This window comes from Necator americanus, chromosome III, assembly GCF_031761385.1.
Source record: "Necator americanus strain Aroian chromosome III, whole genome shotgun sequence".
Taxonomy (NCBI): Eukaryota; Metazoa; Nematoda; class Chromadorea; order Rhabditida; family Ancylostomatidae; genus Necator; species Necator americanus.
In genome coordinates this window covers 10,486,954-10,504,996 of record NC_087373.1, presented here as the reverse complement: position 1 = coordinate 10,504,996, position 18,043 = coordinate 10,486,954, and the positions used below count along the sequence as shown (strand labels likewise).

Genomic DNA, 18,043 nt, shown 5'->3' with positions numbered 1-18,043 from the left:
GAACTAATAATTATACTTATTTTATTTTATAATAAATAATTGCATCAATTATTAAAAGATGATCATAATTTACTTTATAATTACTTATTTTTCCTAAATGCTATTAACATACCCGTTCAGTTGCAAATCTTTTCCTAAATGATGAAAACATTTGCAAGAACACATTATGTTTTTCGTCTGGAAGTGGAAATTTTGTGAAGTCGATAATATCCTGGAATTAGTCTACGAAGGTAGGACCATTTCAGCCACTACATATAAAGGCCCCAAGGAGATTTGTCCATGATTATTCAATGTATGTAATCTCAGAAACAATAAACCACGAAATCAAGAGACAACAAGTGGATTTTACACTTCCGAAGGTTTATTGATTTGTTTGCCTATCAATAAATCAACGTGAGAAACAAAAACACCTTCATTACCAGTCAGTCAGTCAATTGAGTCAGAAGAAAATTTTGGCACTTGATTTGTGCTAGTAGAAACTTGCACTGTCCTCCTCCTACTAAGTAAATCAGGTCAATCATTTTCTACGGAAAGTAAGATCTGAGGTAATGAAATATCACTAAAGTTTAATCGCTGTATCTATTTTTACAGTAGTCACAAAATTCGTCATTTTTCCATTCCCGAAAATCCTACATAGCGTCCTATCATAGGCTCCACTTGCCGTAAAATATTCTTTCTCAACGTTTAGCCTGCCAATCTTAAAGTAAAGGATAAAAAATAAAGTGTTTGGCGTCGATCAACCCGCTTGGATTGTGGAAAAGAAAGGGTTGTGCAGAGCAACCACCAAAAATTTCTCAAAAACCTACTTCTTTGGTTAATTTCCTTAAAATTGCTATTTTAAAATACATAAAACTGTAAGGAAGTTCAAAAATGCTATTCAAAGTGTGTGGACGAAGTGTCTGGTGTTAATCAATCCGTTTGGGATGCGCCACCGCTTTCACCTCAATTCAGGATCGTTTGAGATTTATGAACGGGGGTGACTAGCCGTGGCTAGCCAATGAATCAACTCAATGTTTTCATCCTCTCAGACATTTCTGTCACCAACCGACTGACTAATCGATCCTGGAAGGAAATCGAAGGACTTCGGTTGGATACAGGGCGGTTTCGAACCATTGACCGGCCATGCAGTAGCAATGGAACCTCCTACCGACTGCGCTACAGCCGCTATTTTTCTCAAAATTTATTCAATTATCTTTGCGGGCTACGTTTTACAAGGTGAAGAATCGTACCCTCGATTTCCACTGTGTGATACATACATCTTCAATCATAATTTGTTTTAAGTAAGAGACATTTTCCAATTCTCTCGAGACACATCCACCTCCTTTATTTGAACTCATCATAGCATATAGCTAATTACAGGTCATAGAACGGTCAAAACATGCTTTTTTCAAAGTTTCCAGGAATTCAACGTCACAACTAAGTTTCTGTTCGTTCTCTAAAAATGGAAATTCTCTAAAAATAGAATACAATTCTCTAAAATTTCGAATAGCAAGCTGCTGATAGATTCACAAAACTTTTCTAGGAAGGCAACATCGCATTTTGCGACTCATCATCCTGGAATTTCTGTTTCACATTTTAAAAAAAACTACTGAACTACTGATAAGTGAAGATAATAATAGCAACAGGTGTAGCAATAAGCAGTGTCTACAGCTCCTTCATGCGCTCAACATTTCGTTCACACCTTGGCAAATTCACTCGGAGTTTTCACGCCTTGCTACAGCTCCGCGACGACGTGGGACCCATCTAAACCATGCTGCCGTTTTCTGACGCTAGCGCACCAAATTCGACGTCACAGGACCCGTCCCACCCTATCTTAGGTTTTGCTGCGCTAGGTACACCAATCCAATGCTGTGGGACCCGTCGTACCTCATTTCACTGCTTTCCGGCTCCAGCACAGCTATTTGACGTCGTTGGATCAGTCTCAGTGCTTTGTGGAATTTCGTTAAACACATGATGCTGTTAGCATGATCCTTCAAGTCCTTTCTTTCACTTGGATGAAACCCAATACCCTTTAGGATCAACTTTTCGAGAGAGTCGTCAATAACACTGACCCTCTTCTGTACTTCTTAAGAATCGCTGAGTTTGCTGAAATTTGAGACCTTGGATTAAGTTAGGAGCACGAATTCCAAACTTCGTGGTGCAAATTGCACTCGATTTCGCTCTCCTTGCGCTACTTTCGTTAGTTCTTCACACTTCTCAATAGCAGGGCTCTCCACTTTTTTTAGATCGTCTTTCATTTCGCTTCTCTGCAAATTTTCTTCGTCATGGGCTCTTCAAACCACGATGGCATGATTGCAACAACTTAGAAATAAAACTTATTCTCCAGAACGGAACTAGGTATCGAACACCATTTCTATTTTTATGAAAGAAAGATCTTCAGTTTCCCAGAATATATGGTCCTACTTTTTCTTTTTTTTTCCTTTGAAAAACCTTTATTTTGGAAAAAAAATGCATTTAATGACAACGTTGAAATATTGGGATTGACTTACAGCGATTTCTAGCCATCATACAATTGCAGCAATACACTTACAACTACATTACGGAAAACAATTTTTGGAAAAAAAACTGTGGGTCCCTCACGAATTTCATTCTGCAAAAACCTTCTATTGGTGGGACTAGGTTCTCCAGCGGGTTAAATCTCAAACTCAACAATTTTTGGAGGGAAAAAAATTGCTCAGCGATAATTTATTCCCTTGTTAAAATGCTGCCTGTTGCTTGGTGCGTCTGCGTAAGCGGCTGCGCTCGAAGCGGCACGATTGAGCTAGCGGTTGGAACCGATATGGGACCATCACTAACTTCTCTAAACTTCACAAACTGCAATGATGAATGGTGCTAGCGAGGGTCCCATCTCGGTCCTAACAGCTCGTTCCACATCGCCACTTTGAGCAGCGCATTCCACAAGTGGATCGAGTGCATCAGGTCGTTTTGACTCGACTATACCAAATATTAGGTTGACGAATAAGTCGTGAGCGTTTCTTTTTTTTGTAACGAAAAATACACAGAGAAATGAGAAGAATTTCCTTGATATTATAAATATATCATTCGATAGAGAATTTTTTCCTCTTCAACATAATCATTTTTAATATTTTAATTTTCCTGGTCCTCATTTTTTCATTAATCATTCTTGATCATTAAAATATAATATCAATTTAACAAAACGGACGAAACATATTTAACGCCTTCAGTTTTTTTTCTACAATCAAGGTGACAGTGGTGAGCCGCTGAAGCTATGTACTTACAAGGTGTTTCGGATGGAAAGCAATGCATGAAAATCTTTTTTTTAAAAAAGGAAAACTTTGAAAATCACGAAAAAAACATGTAAAAAGTTATAGAATAATTGGTAAAGAAGAACTATCAAGCGATGAAAGGATGTCGCTGGAGACGAATGGAGAAAAAAAGTAGAGGAGACCATGCTTTTTGAGCAATTCGTGTTTTTTTTCCCCAAAGAAAAAAGAGAAGGGAGAAGAAAATGAATTTTCTCCCAGCCCTCAACAAAGTCGCCGATCACGGTGTAATCCATTTTCTGCGTCAAAATTCTCCGGACTTTAAAGCACGAGGACGAATTACAGGCGCTTTTCAAGCATACCCCCTGTTTCATTCGCAGCAACACCAATTTCAGTTTCATCGGGCCCGTATCACTCCAATTTAAGGTAGAAAAAAATAAAGGAATGTTATCGAAAATGCTTCATTTTGTCCGCTTTACATTCCATTTTAATAATCTGAAATAAATTAGAATTAATAAAACCAAAATATCGAAAAAAAACTCCGCCTGGAGGTATCAGTAATTTTTAATAATTTAATAATCCTAAATAAATTTAATTATTTAATAATTTGAGTAATTTAATAATCTCTTTCAAATGATATAAAACTTTTCAAAAATGGTTTTGTACTTCCAAAGAAATTATTCTCTTTGCAAAAAAAAAACGCTAAAAATTTATTCATCAACCTAATAGTTCTACATAGTTTTCGAAAGTTTTCTTTTCAAATAAAAATAGTTCAAGGGTTTTAGATGTCCATATCTTTCTCAATATCCTTCGTATTGTTTTTTCCCCTTTATATTATTATATTCAATGAATAATCGAGAGATTTTCATGAATAATCAGCTGCTAAAAATAAATAATTCATTTCAACCGCAGAACGTCTTTGAATAGCTATTTCGATGCACTTATAAGACATCATACGTCCATATAAACAAGGAACGCTTCCTAAGTGTCCCATTGATGCAAACCAATACAGCCTCAATGTTTCTCTTCAACCAGCAATATTTCCAGCATACGCCACAAATGAAAAATTTCAGCTTTTTGTTTCCTTCTTGCTGCAAGAATTCCATCAAACCATTCAGTATGAGACAAAATTTCCGATTGTCCTCTTTCATTGCAATTATACACATTCTTTCAAGATTTTTTTTTGACTGCTATAACTAACTACAATTTTTTAGGAATGAGATGTATTTGAAGAAAAAAGCTTAAAACGAAAAATAGTGAAGGTTGGTTGATTTGAACCATGAAAAAAAAGAGTCCAGAAACTGTTTTTGCACAAAATTTGAAGCCCAATCTTGTAGGTTGACGAGAAATTCTCAGTGCTCACAGTATCTATTTTCATTAATATTTTCTTAATTTAGTTTAACTAACTAATTAATTAATTATTTAAAATTTACCTTTTTTTTTTGTTCTCAATTTCCAACATTTCAATGAAATAGTAACGTTATATACAGTAATAAATATAGAAGTTCACCTGTGCATAACTCTTAATTTTGGCTATTTGTTAAGTTTTTAGAGCCTATAATTCTATGTATTTATTTTTGTTCTTACTTCTTATTTGTTTTGTTTGGTTGGTCTTCTCTTTATTACAAATATCTCCATCGCACTTGGATTTTGTTTCCTTTCACTGATACTTTGAATTAAACTATTTACTCTTTGCTTTATTGGCACCGATTGGACAAGTACCCTATTATCCTAAAGTTGCTCAAAAATTGCTTTAGCTTTGCTTGAAAAATTTCCTCGAGCAGGAGCGGTTTTTCTCTCGTACACACTTCTTCTTCTAGCAACCTTTTTCCTTTAATATTAGTGATTCCATATCTGCACACCAGTCGGGCTGGATGAGCCACACCTGTTTCCTTATGCCTGTCGATGCCGAAAACGAAAAAAAAGTGCTCATGAAGCTATCAACCTACCCTTACTTATAAGATGCGATGAATTTCCCATTTATTTTGTTCCTGCGGCAGGTGTAGTGTAGCGGTTAGAGGTTCCGCTTCCTGCACGATCGATCGGGGGGCTCGAGTCCGCTCTAGTGCCCTCCAAATCTTTCATCCCTCCGGGGTCGATAAATTGGTACCAGACTTGTCTGGGAGGATAAAAACACTGACTTGACACATCGGCTAGCCACCACAAGTCATTGTATAGGCCAGTTACACGTTCGTAAACCTCAAGCGATTCTGAATTGAAGTGAACGTGGTGGCGCGGGTCCCAAGCGGATCGATTGCACTACATTACAAGACACTTTATCAATTATCGTTTATGTATTTTTTCTATTTGTTTTGTATATGTCCTTACAATGACCTTTTTGGCACGACATTCACCTTAATAAATAAATAAATAAATTAATTAATTAATTAATTACCTAACTAATTAATGGTAATGCTGGAATTTGTCCATTTATGTTCATCGATTGATCGGAATGAACCAACATCCCCGTTTGCCGAACGGCTGATGTTGCACTTGTGACTCCCATAAACATCAACAACCGCTAACATCACGGCAACGCAGCTACTGAGGTAGGCACAACGATTTAGGCTTTTTTTGGTTTTTGTTTCCGGGTGTAATATCCTGGAGGATGATGACTTGTTGTGGCTGAGGCATTTGAGAGGATATATTGCAAATGTTCTTACTTTCCAGGCTCTGACGAAGGCGACAACGTTAACCTTAATAAAGTTGGTTAGCAATCTTTGCTGTTGCTTTAATTTGACTATCGACATCAACAACCTTTTTGTGCTCTGAAGTTCTGGAAAGGTCTTAGACTCCACTGCATCCCGCTCACAAATCCTATCTTCTCTTTATGAGAAGTTACGCAGCGTAGCGCGGCGGTACGCGAGACTAATCCCTAGTCTTCTCTTCTTAATCCTCTTGTCTCTATAAGCTCTGTTTTCCTTCTTGTACTTATTTTCGGCACTCTAGATGACCGTAGTAAATGAATGAACGAGTAAATATGTAAACAAAAACTATACGAATAGGAGAAAGGCACAAATTGCCATAACTCGTGACGATTAAGCCGATCCACTTGGCTATTTTTTTATAGATAATATCTACTTTTAATCCTTTTCTTCCTTTATTTGGAAGAAGGATAAAGTGCACAAAGTCGAATCGAAAATCCCATGAAGTTGCCCCCATTCGTTCGACTTCAATCCAGAATCGTTTGAGGTCTATGAACGCGCTTCTAACCTATATAGTGCCTTGTGGGGCTAGACGATCTGTCAAATCAGTTTTTTTTATCCTCCCAGACAAGTTTGGTTGACCAATTTATCGCCGCGAAAAGGGTGAAAGGTTTGGTTTGCTCTGAGGCGACTTCGAACCACAGGTCACAGCCGAACCTCTTACCGACTTACTCACATCCGCATTTCTATCTTTTGAAAAGGAAAATTATCCGTGAAAATTTCAATTTTTCATAATTTGTTCCCGAATTTTCCTTCTTGATACTACTGGGTTCCTTCATTCTTATGAAGCTTCTAATATTTTAAAAATGTTTCTTTAAAAAAAGCTTTTATAATTCAATGTAAAAAGTCTAATTCATTTCTAATCGTAAAATTTCTTCTAATATTCACAAAGGGAATCGTAAAAAAAACTACAGTCATTATTAGACGAAATCTATTAGCGAATTTATAGATCTATATTACTTGTAAGATGAGGTGAATTTATCACTTATTTTGCTCCTTGAGGGTAGGGAAACGGGAAAAGAGCACCTCTTATCACCATCCGTTCGTTCCGATCAGCTCAGAACCGCGTCCATCCCGTCGCTTTCGCCAAGAAAAGTGATCGTGTTATGCACAAGAAACTCTTATGGACGTCGTATTCAGGTCCTGCTGCGAAACTTGAAATTCCCGGGGCAAGCTTCATTATCTCGCCGATCTGGAAATGAATCTTAGCCAGTATCAAACGTTGTGATGGGAAACAATCCCATCGAATACGATCCCCCCCACCTCGCCCTACCACTTCAACACTGCTACCAGTTCAATATATTGGAAATTTCATGTGTTTTGAAAAAGAAAAACCGAAAATTATTCGAGGAACAATCGGCAAATGAGAAAATCGGTAGCTCACAGCTTACAGAAGCGAAAAAACACTGGGTAGTAGAAGAAGCAAATTTGCTAAAGTGTCGTTGAGATATTGATATTGAAATATCTTCATTTTTATTCTATTTTATTTTCATTCTAAAATCTATTAAATATCTTTACATACTGATTAGAACACATAATAGGACAAGAATAAGAAGGCGAAGAACCACGTGCATAGGTCGAAATACAGAGGAATGACGAAAAAAAAAAGTTAAAAAATCAACACTTTGTTTCGACAATGTGAAATCGGAGAAAGCAGGTTCGACGCGCTGTTGAGTCAAATTTTTGCAGAAGAGTTAGAAACTTGAAACCACCTTAGATTACACAAAGATAGGAAAAGTAGCATTTTCCCATCCTTCCCATCAAAAATGTGGAACAATACCGAAGCCTTCGAAATTGTGATATAACATCTGATAGAGAATATCCTCGGCTGTAACATAATGGAAGGAGATTCGCTTTGCTTTAAAGGCATCACGAATCTGAGGTGGTACGGATTTCCGGTGAAGTATTCGTATAGGGGGTCGTAGATTGCTGAGAGAATAGTGATTGCGTTCATTTCTCCCTAATTGCAGTAAAAAACGGCCCGGAAGATACGGCTTCGAGCGTTCCGGCGCGCTATTTTCTGCAACGAGTTCGATTGGAGCGCTCCAGCTTTGTGCACGCGCCATATCGTTCGGGCCGTTTTTTTACGGCAATTAGGAAGAAATGGACGGAATCACCCCCCCCCCCCTTCTACATAATCTACTATCCTATACTACTATTAGAATACTCCACCTGAAATCCGCACCACCTCGGATTCTTGGGGTGATGTCTTTAAGTTGTTCTGAGGTATTAAACTTCGTTCAAGATCATACACTTTTTGGCACGCGAACTAAAAATTGTGGTTTCGGCACCTTTTCCCAATTTCAGAAAAAAAGGGCGGCGCTTTAGAAAATAGCCCACACATATTCGAATAGGGGAACCACGGAAAGCTCCATATACAGAATTTCTCCTTTCCGGACTGTCTGGTTTTCTCAAACTTTAAATGGGAAAAATCGAAAAAAAAGCGTCGAAAAATTTCGAAATTTTCCCAGTTAAATTCTAAAAACCATTTATAGGAGATCGCAAAGAGCAGAGGTGCGGCTATTGTGCAAGACAAACCTTTCTCTGTTAAAAGGCACCCAAAGTATCTCCTTGGCTCAGCGGATGTTGAATCTGCGTGATCCGATTGTCATATTCTCAAATTATTGTTCAATGTCGAAAAAAAATGTTAATGCTTGTATGTTACTGTCCTACCCAATGGAAATTAGTGTAATATTTACTAAAATTTATAATTATTTAATATAAAAGTTAAGTAAAGTTTCTGGCGTTAATAAATCCGTTTGGGACCCGCGCCCCCACGTTCTCTTCAATTCAGAATCGTTTGAGGTTTACGAACGTGTAACTGGCCCATACAATGACTTGCGATGGCTAGCCGATGTGTCAAATCATGTGGGTGTTTATCCTCCCAGACAGCTGTGGCGCCAATTTATCGAACCCGGAGGGATGAAAGGCTTGGTGAGCACTAGGGCGGATTCGAACCTCCGGTCGATCGTGCAGGTGGCGGAACGTCTAACCGCTACACCACAACCGCCCCTTAATTATTTAATATAGTTCAATGTAATATTTTGCAATGTACTTGATTGTTTAATGCTACGTGATGTTTTGCCCTGGTTAACAGGTCGTCCTTCATTCCCTAGTGCCCAACGTACACTCCCTTGCGATCCCCTTTCCCATCCAACCTCCTCCCTTTACCAGCGCCCGGAGGGAAAATCTCATCACACGCTTCACCTTGATCTTAACACTAAGCAAGGGTGTATATCTTAACTTTATTCCCGCTCTTGGATTGGAAAGTCATCCTGAAAATTTCCGTAAAGCGCTTTTAGAAGTGTTTTTCTCTGAATCCCATGAGGAAAGCTATTTCTTTTTAAGAACATGCATTGATAAATTGTACACGAGGTCGTATGGTGTTTTGCACGTAGCTTCTGAGGGTTTTTCTGGATGTCTCTGGATTTCTGTCCACGATTGCAGCGCGATTTCTATCCCCCTACAAGTATCTTGAAGAACACAGCGAAGCATTTGATCTCTGATTCATATTAAGAGGATGTGCGGAGATCTCTGACGCTCAACGTTATCCACGACCAGTTGTTTTCGTAGTGTTTATGTTTAACTCAGAGCCATATATTTGTTTTCCGTTGATATTTAGTGCGCTTTTCTTTCCGCGGATGGGCAGAAACATCCTTGTTCGACGATTCGTCGCTTCCACTTCCTGATTCCTGATTTTTGTTTTGATGTGCTGGAGTGTTTTGCACTGTTTTTCATAGATATGTAGGTCCTTTTCTCCTCCCTTCCTTAATCCTTGAATGGTATAAAAATCCCTATCTCTCGTGAGGTGATCCGCTCCGTCTCCTCTCTTTTAGCTATCGCGTTAGTCTTCCGTCGTCGGTGGATTCGTTTTTGCAGCTGATCCGACATGATTTCCCTCCGCGTAATACAATAACGAGTAGCTCTGAGTCGTTAGTTCCTAAAGTGATTAGCATTTGACTGCGGATGTCCTCCTCCTCTCTCAGACGTCAGACGTGATTGCTTTCCTCGACGTCATCCAACATATTTCTCCATTCCTAAGTATTTCAATCGTTTCCAATCACTAATATTTTCATAAAAAAATTAGAATTTTCCACTTTTTGCTCTTTTCCAGACAATCAAAAAATAAAATAATTAAAACACTATTTACTTTTAAATTGATTTTCTTTAGCTGTAGCCAAGATTGTTATTGATCGTCTTTATTGAACAACAGCTAACGTTTCGGCGTTATCGCCTTCGTCAGAGCCCGGAAAATTCACAGCCATTAGTGATTTATTCTCTCAAGCGCCTCATCACCCTACAGAAAGCCTCCGAACGGTAGGCAAACTCAATGTTGTTTAAAAAACGACGATCAATAACAATCTTGGCTACAGGTCAAGAAAACCAATTAAAAACCACGTTTCATCATGCCGAGATTCAAATACAGTCGAACATGGGCACTATTATTTACTTTGCTTTTCACGTGATTTCTCCGGGTTTTTCTTGGACGCCTTCTATTCCACGATTTCCTGAAAAGAAATCGTCCGGAAATCGCATTCTTCGCGAAGAAACGAAATAACCGAAGAATGGTTGGAATAAACGCGTTCCTGCTCTTCTCTTCTTTTCCATAAATGACATTTCCTATCGCCGAATGCAGGCATCACGCGCTCGCGGAGCATTCGAAGCAAATCTCTCCGGGGAACACGCGTCCATCAGTCTAACAATTGGGATTTGTGTTGAAGTAAGGGAGGACAACGTTTACGTGACTAAGTAAGCGGTCCCATCCATAGAAATACACCCATTTATTTATTTCTTTTTTACACTATCCGGTCAATAATTATTTATTTATTACTTATTTATTTATTTAACATTTATTTTTTACTTTGTTACGTCAAAATAGATACATAAGATATTATTAATTTGTTCCACTCTATTACTTTCTATAACATTTCCTATTTCCTCATTCCTTTTACATTCCAAAGAATTCAAATCCTCTTTCATTTTTTTATTTAAATAAAACTCAATTCACTCCTTATATTCTCAAACTATCTTCATTTCAATCTATCTATCTAAATTATAATTTAAAAGAATAAAATAATAAGAAAAAATTAATTCCTACTACATATTACTACTGTATTTCTTTAAAATCCTCTTCTATGCAACTTTTCGAACAATTACTGGTTTTATGCATATATTTATTTGTTTAGTTGTTAATCTGTTTACCTTATTTGCTTATCCACGTCCCATTTTATCTTCTCATTAATTGAAGCGCTTATACCGTTTCTACAATAACTAATCGAGTTTTCTTCTTTTTATTTTTCCCACTCAGTTTCTCACTCCTTCCATTCAAAACAATCATTTATCCACTTTTTAGAATGCTCATTCTTCGGATCTCATTCACTCATTCACTCATCCACACATTCACTCATTCATTTCATTCATTCATTCATTCCTTCATTCATTCATTCATTCATTCACCCATTCACCCATTCAATCATTGTTTTTCCAGTTTTTTTCTTCATTTTGTTTCAGTTTTCCCTTCCATTCAATGATTCATATTATATTCATGTCTTCGAAGAAGTACTGTTTTTATTACTCATCCGTCAATTAAAATTCCCCGTTTTTCCGTCCGCTCCCGGCACGGAATTAAATTATGTTGCGAGACTGAATTTTAATTGGATGAAATGTTCAAGAGAATTCCCGTGAGGAGGGCATCATGCGAACTCGTCGAGAATTTTCCTCCGATGTTATGAGTATTCCTTTTTTTTGTCTCTCTCTCTCTTTCATTCGTCACCGCATCCCATTATCCTATTTCGTTATCCTGGAATCAATCCTTGCCATCAAATCGTCTATAAAAGTCATCTATCGACAAATTATTCGCGCAGTGAATGGAAATATTGAGTGAATTCCCTCAACGAAGCTTTTCTCTCAAGTTTTTCCTTGTTCATTGCTTTCAGCGAGAGGACAGCGTTTTTCATTCATTTCAGTTCCGTGGTATTTTTGGATCTGCTCTCATTCTCCTCAATATTATCATTATTTTAGGGTGACTATTTTTATTCTTCTAATTTTTGATAACTAAAATTAATTACGCGCATTAAAGTGGAGATTGCATGGAGTGCCGTTATTTTTGCCGACTCTTGCTTATAAGAAGTGAACGTGGATTTTTTCCGGGGAACTCTGATTGTTTTCAGGAGGTACCACCCGTGATTCTGGGCCTGTGCATCGACATTGATCCACGATCGCTCCACACACCCATCACTTTCATCGAGTTTTGTCAAAAACATATCTATGCAACGATAACAGAACAGTATGATCCCGCAAAACAGTACAGAACGAGGTGTTATCAGTAAGTTCAACTCAACATTTTCACCTGAAGAAAATTCCTCAATTTGTTTTTTTTTGCTTAGAAGAAAAACACCGAACAATGCTTCGAATATTAAGAATAGATAAAATTTTCATTTATTTTTTGATGAATGCTAAATATTATTAATATATTTAAATATATTTTTAATGCCACTGTATTTTCAGATGAACTTTTCTAATAAGGAGCTAAAAGTTTAAAGTTAGGAGTTTAACAAAAACTTTTTCTCTCGCGAGAGATATTCACTTTGGTATCTGTCTAAAAGATAAGACGTTAAAGGCACCACCCCACGAATCTGAGGTGGTACGGATTTCAGGTGGAGTATTCGTATACGGGGTCGTAGATTATGGGGAAGAGGGTGATTCCGTTCATTTCTTCCTAATTCCCGTAGAAAACGGCCCGGAAGATACGACTTCGAGCGTTTTGGCGCACTACTTTCAACAAGGAGTTCGATTGGAGCGCGCCAGCAGTGTGCGGCGCCGCATCTTCCGGGCGGTTTTTTTACGGCAATTAGCCACACCCGTCTAATATACGAATAATCCACCGGAAATCCGTACCACTCCAGATTCGTGGGGTGATGCATTTAAAGTTTATGAGTGTTTGGAGAGCCATTGAAGTCACATACATACGCTCTTTTAGGTTTGTTGCCGAAATAGAACGCACATAACGTTAACTCAGGACATAATTACAATAAAGTGCAGCGCATAAATTCAAAGAAAAGATGATCGCCCACAAATATGTGCGTACCTACAACACCGCTACTAACTTGTGTCCCAAAATCCGTCGCCGACGGATTAATCCGTAATAAATTTCCGAGGAGATTTTTCACAGCTTGGAAAGCATGGCGTTTTATTTATCTTCGATGGAGCACTTTCGTGAATTTCTGAAGAGAATGGAAATTTCGGACCAACATATGATGTGGGGTACCAAAATGCTCTAAATAACCTCCTGATTACGGATGTAATAAACATTTTGACCAATTTCGAGAAATAAGCGGAAATCCTATGAACACCTCTTCCTTCCATGGAGATGTATCCGCGGTATACGCCAATGGAAGGAGTCGGAGGTGTGAAAGTAATTAACGGGGCTTAAGGAAACTTTGCCCGTTTTCAGGCCACACATTTATCAAAAGTAAATTCTCGAAGTATATTTGAAATCAGCAGCTCATTTACTTTTGAATGGTACTTTCAAAATTTAATTTTGGCCACTTCCAAGAATTCCGACGGTTTGCGACGGATTAATCCGTCAGCGACGGATTTTGGGACACAAGTTAGTAGCGGTGTTGTACTTCACAGAGGAGTGAAGTATGTAATGCTGAGTTGTTTGTAAGCGATCAGCGGAAGACAACCATTTTTTCTAGCAAATCTTGACGAGACGAGAACGTTTCCCGAGAACGAGAACGTTTAGCCTTGAATTTTTTTTTTGCTTTTTTATGTTTTTTTCTTCTAGACAAACATATTTTTACACTAGATTTTCCTAACAATGGAATAAAGAATTAAGGATAATACAAACAGAAAAAAATGAAAGTTACAAATTCAACATAGGAATAATAATAGGAATGTAAAATAGGGAGAAATCGCTTGAACAATCTTTTATTGCGCATAAAAATTGCATAAAACTATGAAACAACTTTACTGTAGCTTATAAACTTGTAACCTTCAAAACCGCAAAGAAATCATAAACTGGTAAACTTATAGAATATGCAACTATTCAAGCATATAATGAAAATTATGTATGGATTAAAATGTTAACTGGGTAAAAAATTATCATAACTTATTTATAGGTGATTAATATCTTTGGTGTGTAATGTCTAACAACCTAATGTCTAATATCTAACCATCATGATAAAATCACCGTAAAAAAAGTGCAGAAATATTGTAGATCACTTTTGTGGAATTTTGTTTCGTTTCACTATTTCTTCATAGTATTTTATAAATAAAAATCTGAAGAATGTCCCTAATTAGAGAGTTTGATCTTCTCTCACTGTTTCCCCATTTCCGACACTTTTTCCAGATGGAAATACTTGGCTGACGAATTTACTCTAAATCATACTATAAAATGAATATCTACTACAAATCAATAAATACTACAAATCTTTCGGATAGGTTATAGTACAGTGTAGCTCGAAGGCTTCTACGCTGCGACTTCAGGTCAATGGTTCGAGTTTGCGCTCGGACCGACCAATTCCTCCATCCTTCTGCCATTGAAAAATTGGTAACAGAGTTGCCTGTGAGGACAACTGCATAACATAGGATGATCTGATACACGCATGGATTTTGTCTCGTATTTATATTAGATTTATAATTTATATTATATTTATTTTTTATATTTATGTTGTTTATATATTTACATTATTTACATTATGTTTATGTTTTATTCCTACTACATTTATATTATTTATATATTTATACTTTTTATATTATATTTTCTCTCGTTATACGCGTTCAAAAACCTTTACCATACTGAAGAAGAATCGAAAGAATTTTTGAAACCCAACAGGATCGATCAATACTAAGTAGTTTGTCTTTTATACTTAATGTATTTCCAATTATCTCGCAATTACCGTCTCTCGCACTTTTTTTGCGATGCGAAGTATGGATGCAGGACCAAACCTCACGCGTAATCCATGAAGAACGTGAAATACGTGAACGCTATCACGATGTTATGACAAGATCGAGAACAAATGACGACATCGTGCCAGGTCCTATCATCCATTCAAGGGATTGTTGTTCTTGTTGTTTGTTTACAGGGGTCGCTACGAATGTTTATCGTTTGCAAGGGTATGCGCGCCAAGTCTGCAACTGCAGAAAAGTGGCCACGTTACGAATTTGGCCCTCGTCAAATTTTCTTCCACCCAAATTACGTGAAAAACATCAAATTTTGCGCTTTTTATAAAAAATTCACGATGGTCATTAAAAATCCTAGAAATTTGGAGATTTTTAAAACTTTATTGTGGAAGTTTTTATAAAGAGTCGTTTTTCTGCCCACCTGAGTGAAGAAGAAGGAATTCCGACAAAAAAAAAACAGATAGATCAACTAAATCCGCTGGCAAGTAGACTTCATCCATATCAGATGACAAATGCTGACAGATTAAAGGCATCATCCCACGAAAAAAAATATTTATTATATTTATATTAAAGGCATCACCCCACGAATTTGATGTGGTGCAGATTTCAGCTGGAGTATTCGTATACAGGATGGGAGACTACGGAGAGGGGGGTGATTCCGTCCATTTCTTCCTAATTGCCGTGAAAAACGGCCCGGAAGATACGGCTTCATTCGCTTTGGCGCACCATTTTGTACAAGAGGTTCGATTGGAGCGCGCCAGTCTTGTGCGGCGCCGCATCTTCCGTGCCGTTTCTTACAGCAATTAGCAAGAAATGGACGGAATCACCTCCCTCTCTGTAGTCTCCCATCCCGTATGCGAATACTCCACCTGAAATCTGCACCACCTCAGATTCGTGGAGTGATGCCTTTAAAAATTTGAGCTTAACAAAGCTTTTTTCTCTCGCGAGATATTCACTTTGGTATCTGTCTAAAAGGTATGACGTTAAAGGCATCACCCCACAAATCTGAGGTGGTACGGATTTCAGGTGGAGTATTCGTATACATAGTCGTACACTATGGAGAGAAGGGTGATTCAGTCCATTTCTTCCTAATTGCCGTAAAAAACGGCCCGGAAGATACGGCTTCGGGCGTGTCCCGGCGCGCTACTTTCTACAACGAGTTCGATTGGAGCGCGTCAACCTTGTGCAGGCGCAGCATCTTCCAGGCCGTTTTTTGCGGCATTTAGGAAGAAATGGACGTAATCACCCTGCGTGTTCTTATTTTCTTTCCTACTCAACCCACACTACATCGCAACACGATTTCTCTACCTTTTTTTTTACTCGTAAAATCTCATTTTCCTAACATAAATCAATGGATGCTGGATGCATACAAAAGTTGTTTTTAAAAAGTTTTGCTTATTAATTTTTAAAAGTTTATTTTCTGATCTTAAAAAGTTGCTTACAGATGTTGCACTAAGAGTGTCAAAAGAAAATATTGAAATCGTTCCTCAGGAGACATGTGTTCAGCATAAAGGTATCTTTTTTCATCTGAGTCATCTCCTTATTCTCATTCTATCCTTATACCATTTCAAGGTCCTGAAACGATGATTCAAGAACGTCAATCACGTTCCATGCATTTCGATACGGTACCAGAAGAACGACACACTAACGATGTGCACAGAAAACTACCGCAACGAGAACAAAAACGGCTTTCCGTAATCTAACTATGGCTTGAACAATTGGCCGTTGTGTGCGCATATTCCGAATAAATCATTTCTTTCTTCATCCATTAAGTTAAATGATCTACGAGCCTTTCGGGAGTGCTGTGCTGTTCCTCGCTCGTAGATTCCATTAAAATGTACCTCTTTCTTTGGCTGCGAGAATGACATCACTTTTTTTTATTTTTCTCTCTTCTCTAAAAATTATAACAGGACGGCCACTCTCCCATATACAATTTGAACTGTAGTGTAGTCACGATATGTGACCGTTATCGTTGATACTCCACAGTCACAATACGTGAACATACAGTCGCTATGGCAAGCTCTTATAAATACGCATTTTTGCGGCCGAATGGTTAGATGGATTGATCCGTGAGGTTGCAATCGCTCAGAAACGACAGAATCAAAGGTAAACATTCAATTCGGCGACTTCACTGTCGAAACTTCAACGGAAATGCGACAGCTTTTACGTTTCCGATTTCTCGAAAGCGAATAATCGAATCGAATCTAGAATAATTCTATTCCTTAAGTGCGCGCAGTGATCCCATGGAGTTGGTCCAGAGCTTCGTTGCTTTCGAATCGTCAACGTGACATTGAGGACCTCTTTCCTCAAAGACCTTCTTGGCGCTCTCGTAGTCATCTTCTGGCGTAGTTTAGGCCAACACGCGTTCCAAAACCCCAGCGATTACGAATTGCAGTAAAGCATGTTGGCAAATCCCAAGCGGATTGATATGTCAGAGTCTTTTTTTAGAATAACTATATAAAAATGTGCGAAAAAAAATGTTAGGATGAAGACATTGAAGAGTTCATCGTTACTGCTTAAAGGCATCACCCCACGAATCTGAGGTGGTACGGATTTCAGTTGGAGTATTCGTAGACGGCATAGTAGATTATGGGGAGGAGAGTGATTCCGTCCATTTCTTCGTAAATGCCGTAAAAAACGGCCCGGAAGATACGGCTTCGGGCGTTCTGGCGCACTATTTTCTACAAGGAGTTCGACTGGAGCGCGCCAGCCCTGTGCAGCGCATCTTCCGGTCCATCTTCCGGGCCGTTTTCTACGGCAATTAGGAAAAAATGGACGGAATCACCTCTCTCTCCATAATCTACGATCCCGTATACGAATACTCCACCTGGAATCCGTACCACCTCAGATTCGTGGGGTGATGCCTTTAAATTTTTTCGACTAGAAGTCAAAACGTTTGGCATTAGCCGGAACTAATATAATCGGCAAAAGTTGCCTTAGATGCAAAACCGTGTATGTTATTTGTGCTGGATTGAACGAGAACGGAGTCACCCGAGTTCCCAAAGAGATGGGACCACCCAATGTCGTTTTACACGGCTCTCCAAGGATTAATTGTGGAGAATTATGTATGATCACGTTCAAACTGGTAGATTACTTCTTCTGGACTTCTTTCCCTCATCCCTATTTCTGTCTATTCGTTGAAAAATAACAAATAACATCACCAATTTTTTATCTGTTATCTTTAAGTCGAAAATTTTCTGCAGCAAA

At 38.1% G+C, this 18,043-nt stretch overlaps 1 protein-coding gene across 1 annotated transcript; it reads left to right on the top strand.

Annotated features, from left to right (window-relative positions):
- Nucleotides 1–12,217: 12,217 nt before the first annotated feature.
- Nucleotides 12,218–16,539, top strand: RB195_009188 (uncharacterized protein; the record flags this gene model as incomplete). Its single annotated transcript, XM_013444210.2, has 3 exons — nt 12,218–12,254; nt 16,281–16,349; nt 16,409–16,539. The coding sequence occupies 3 exons, from the start codon at nt 12,218–12,220 to the stop codon at nt 16,537–16,539; spliced, it is 237 nt and encodes a 78-aa protein (XP_013299664.1).
- Between the last annotated feature and the right edge of the window lie 1,504 nt (nt 16,540–18,043).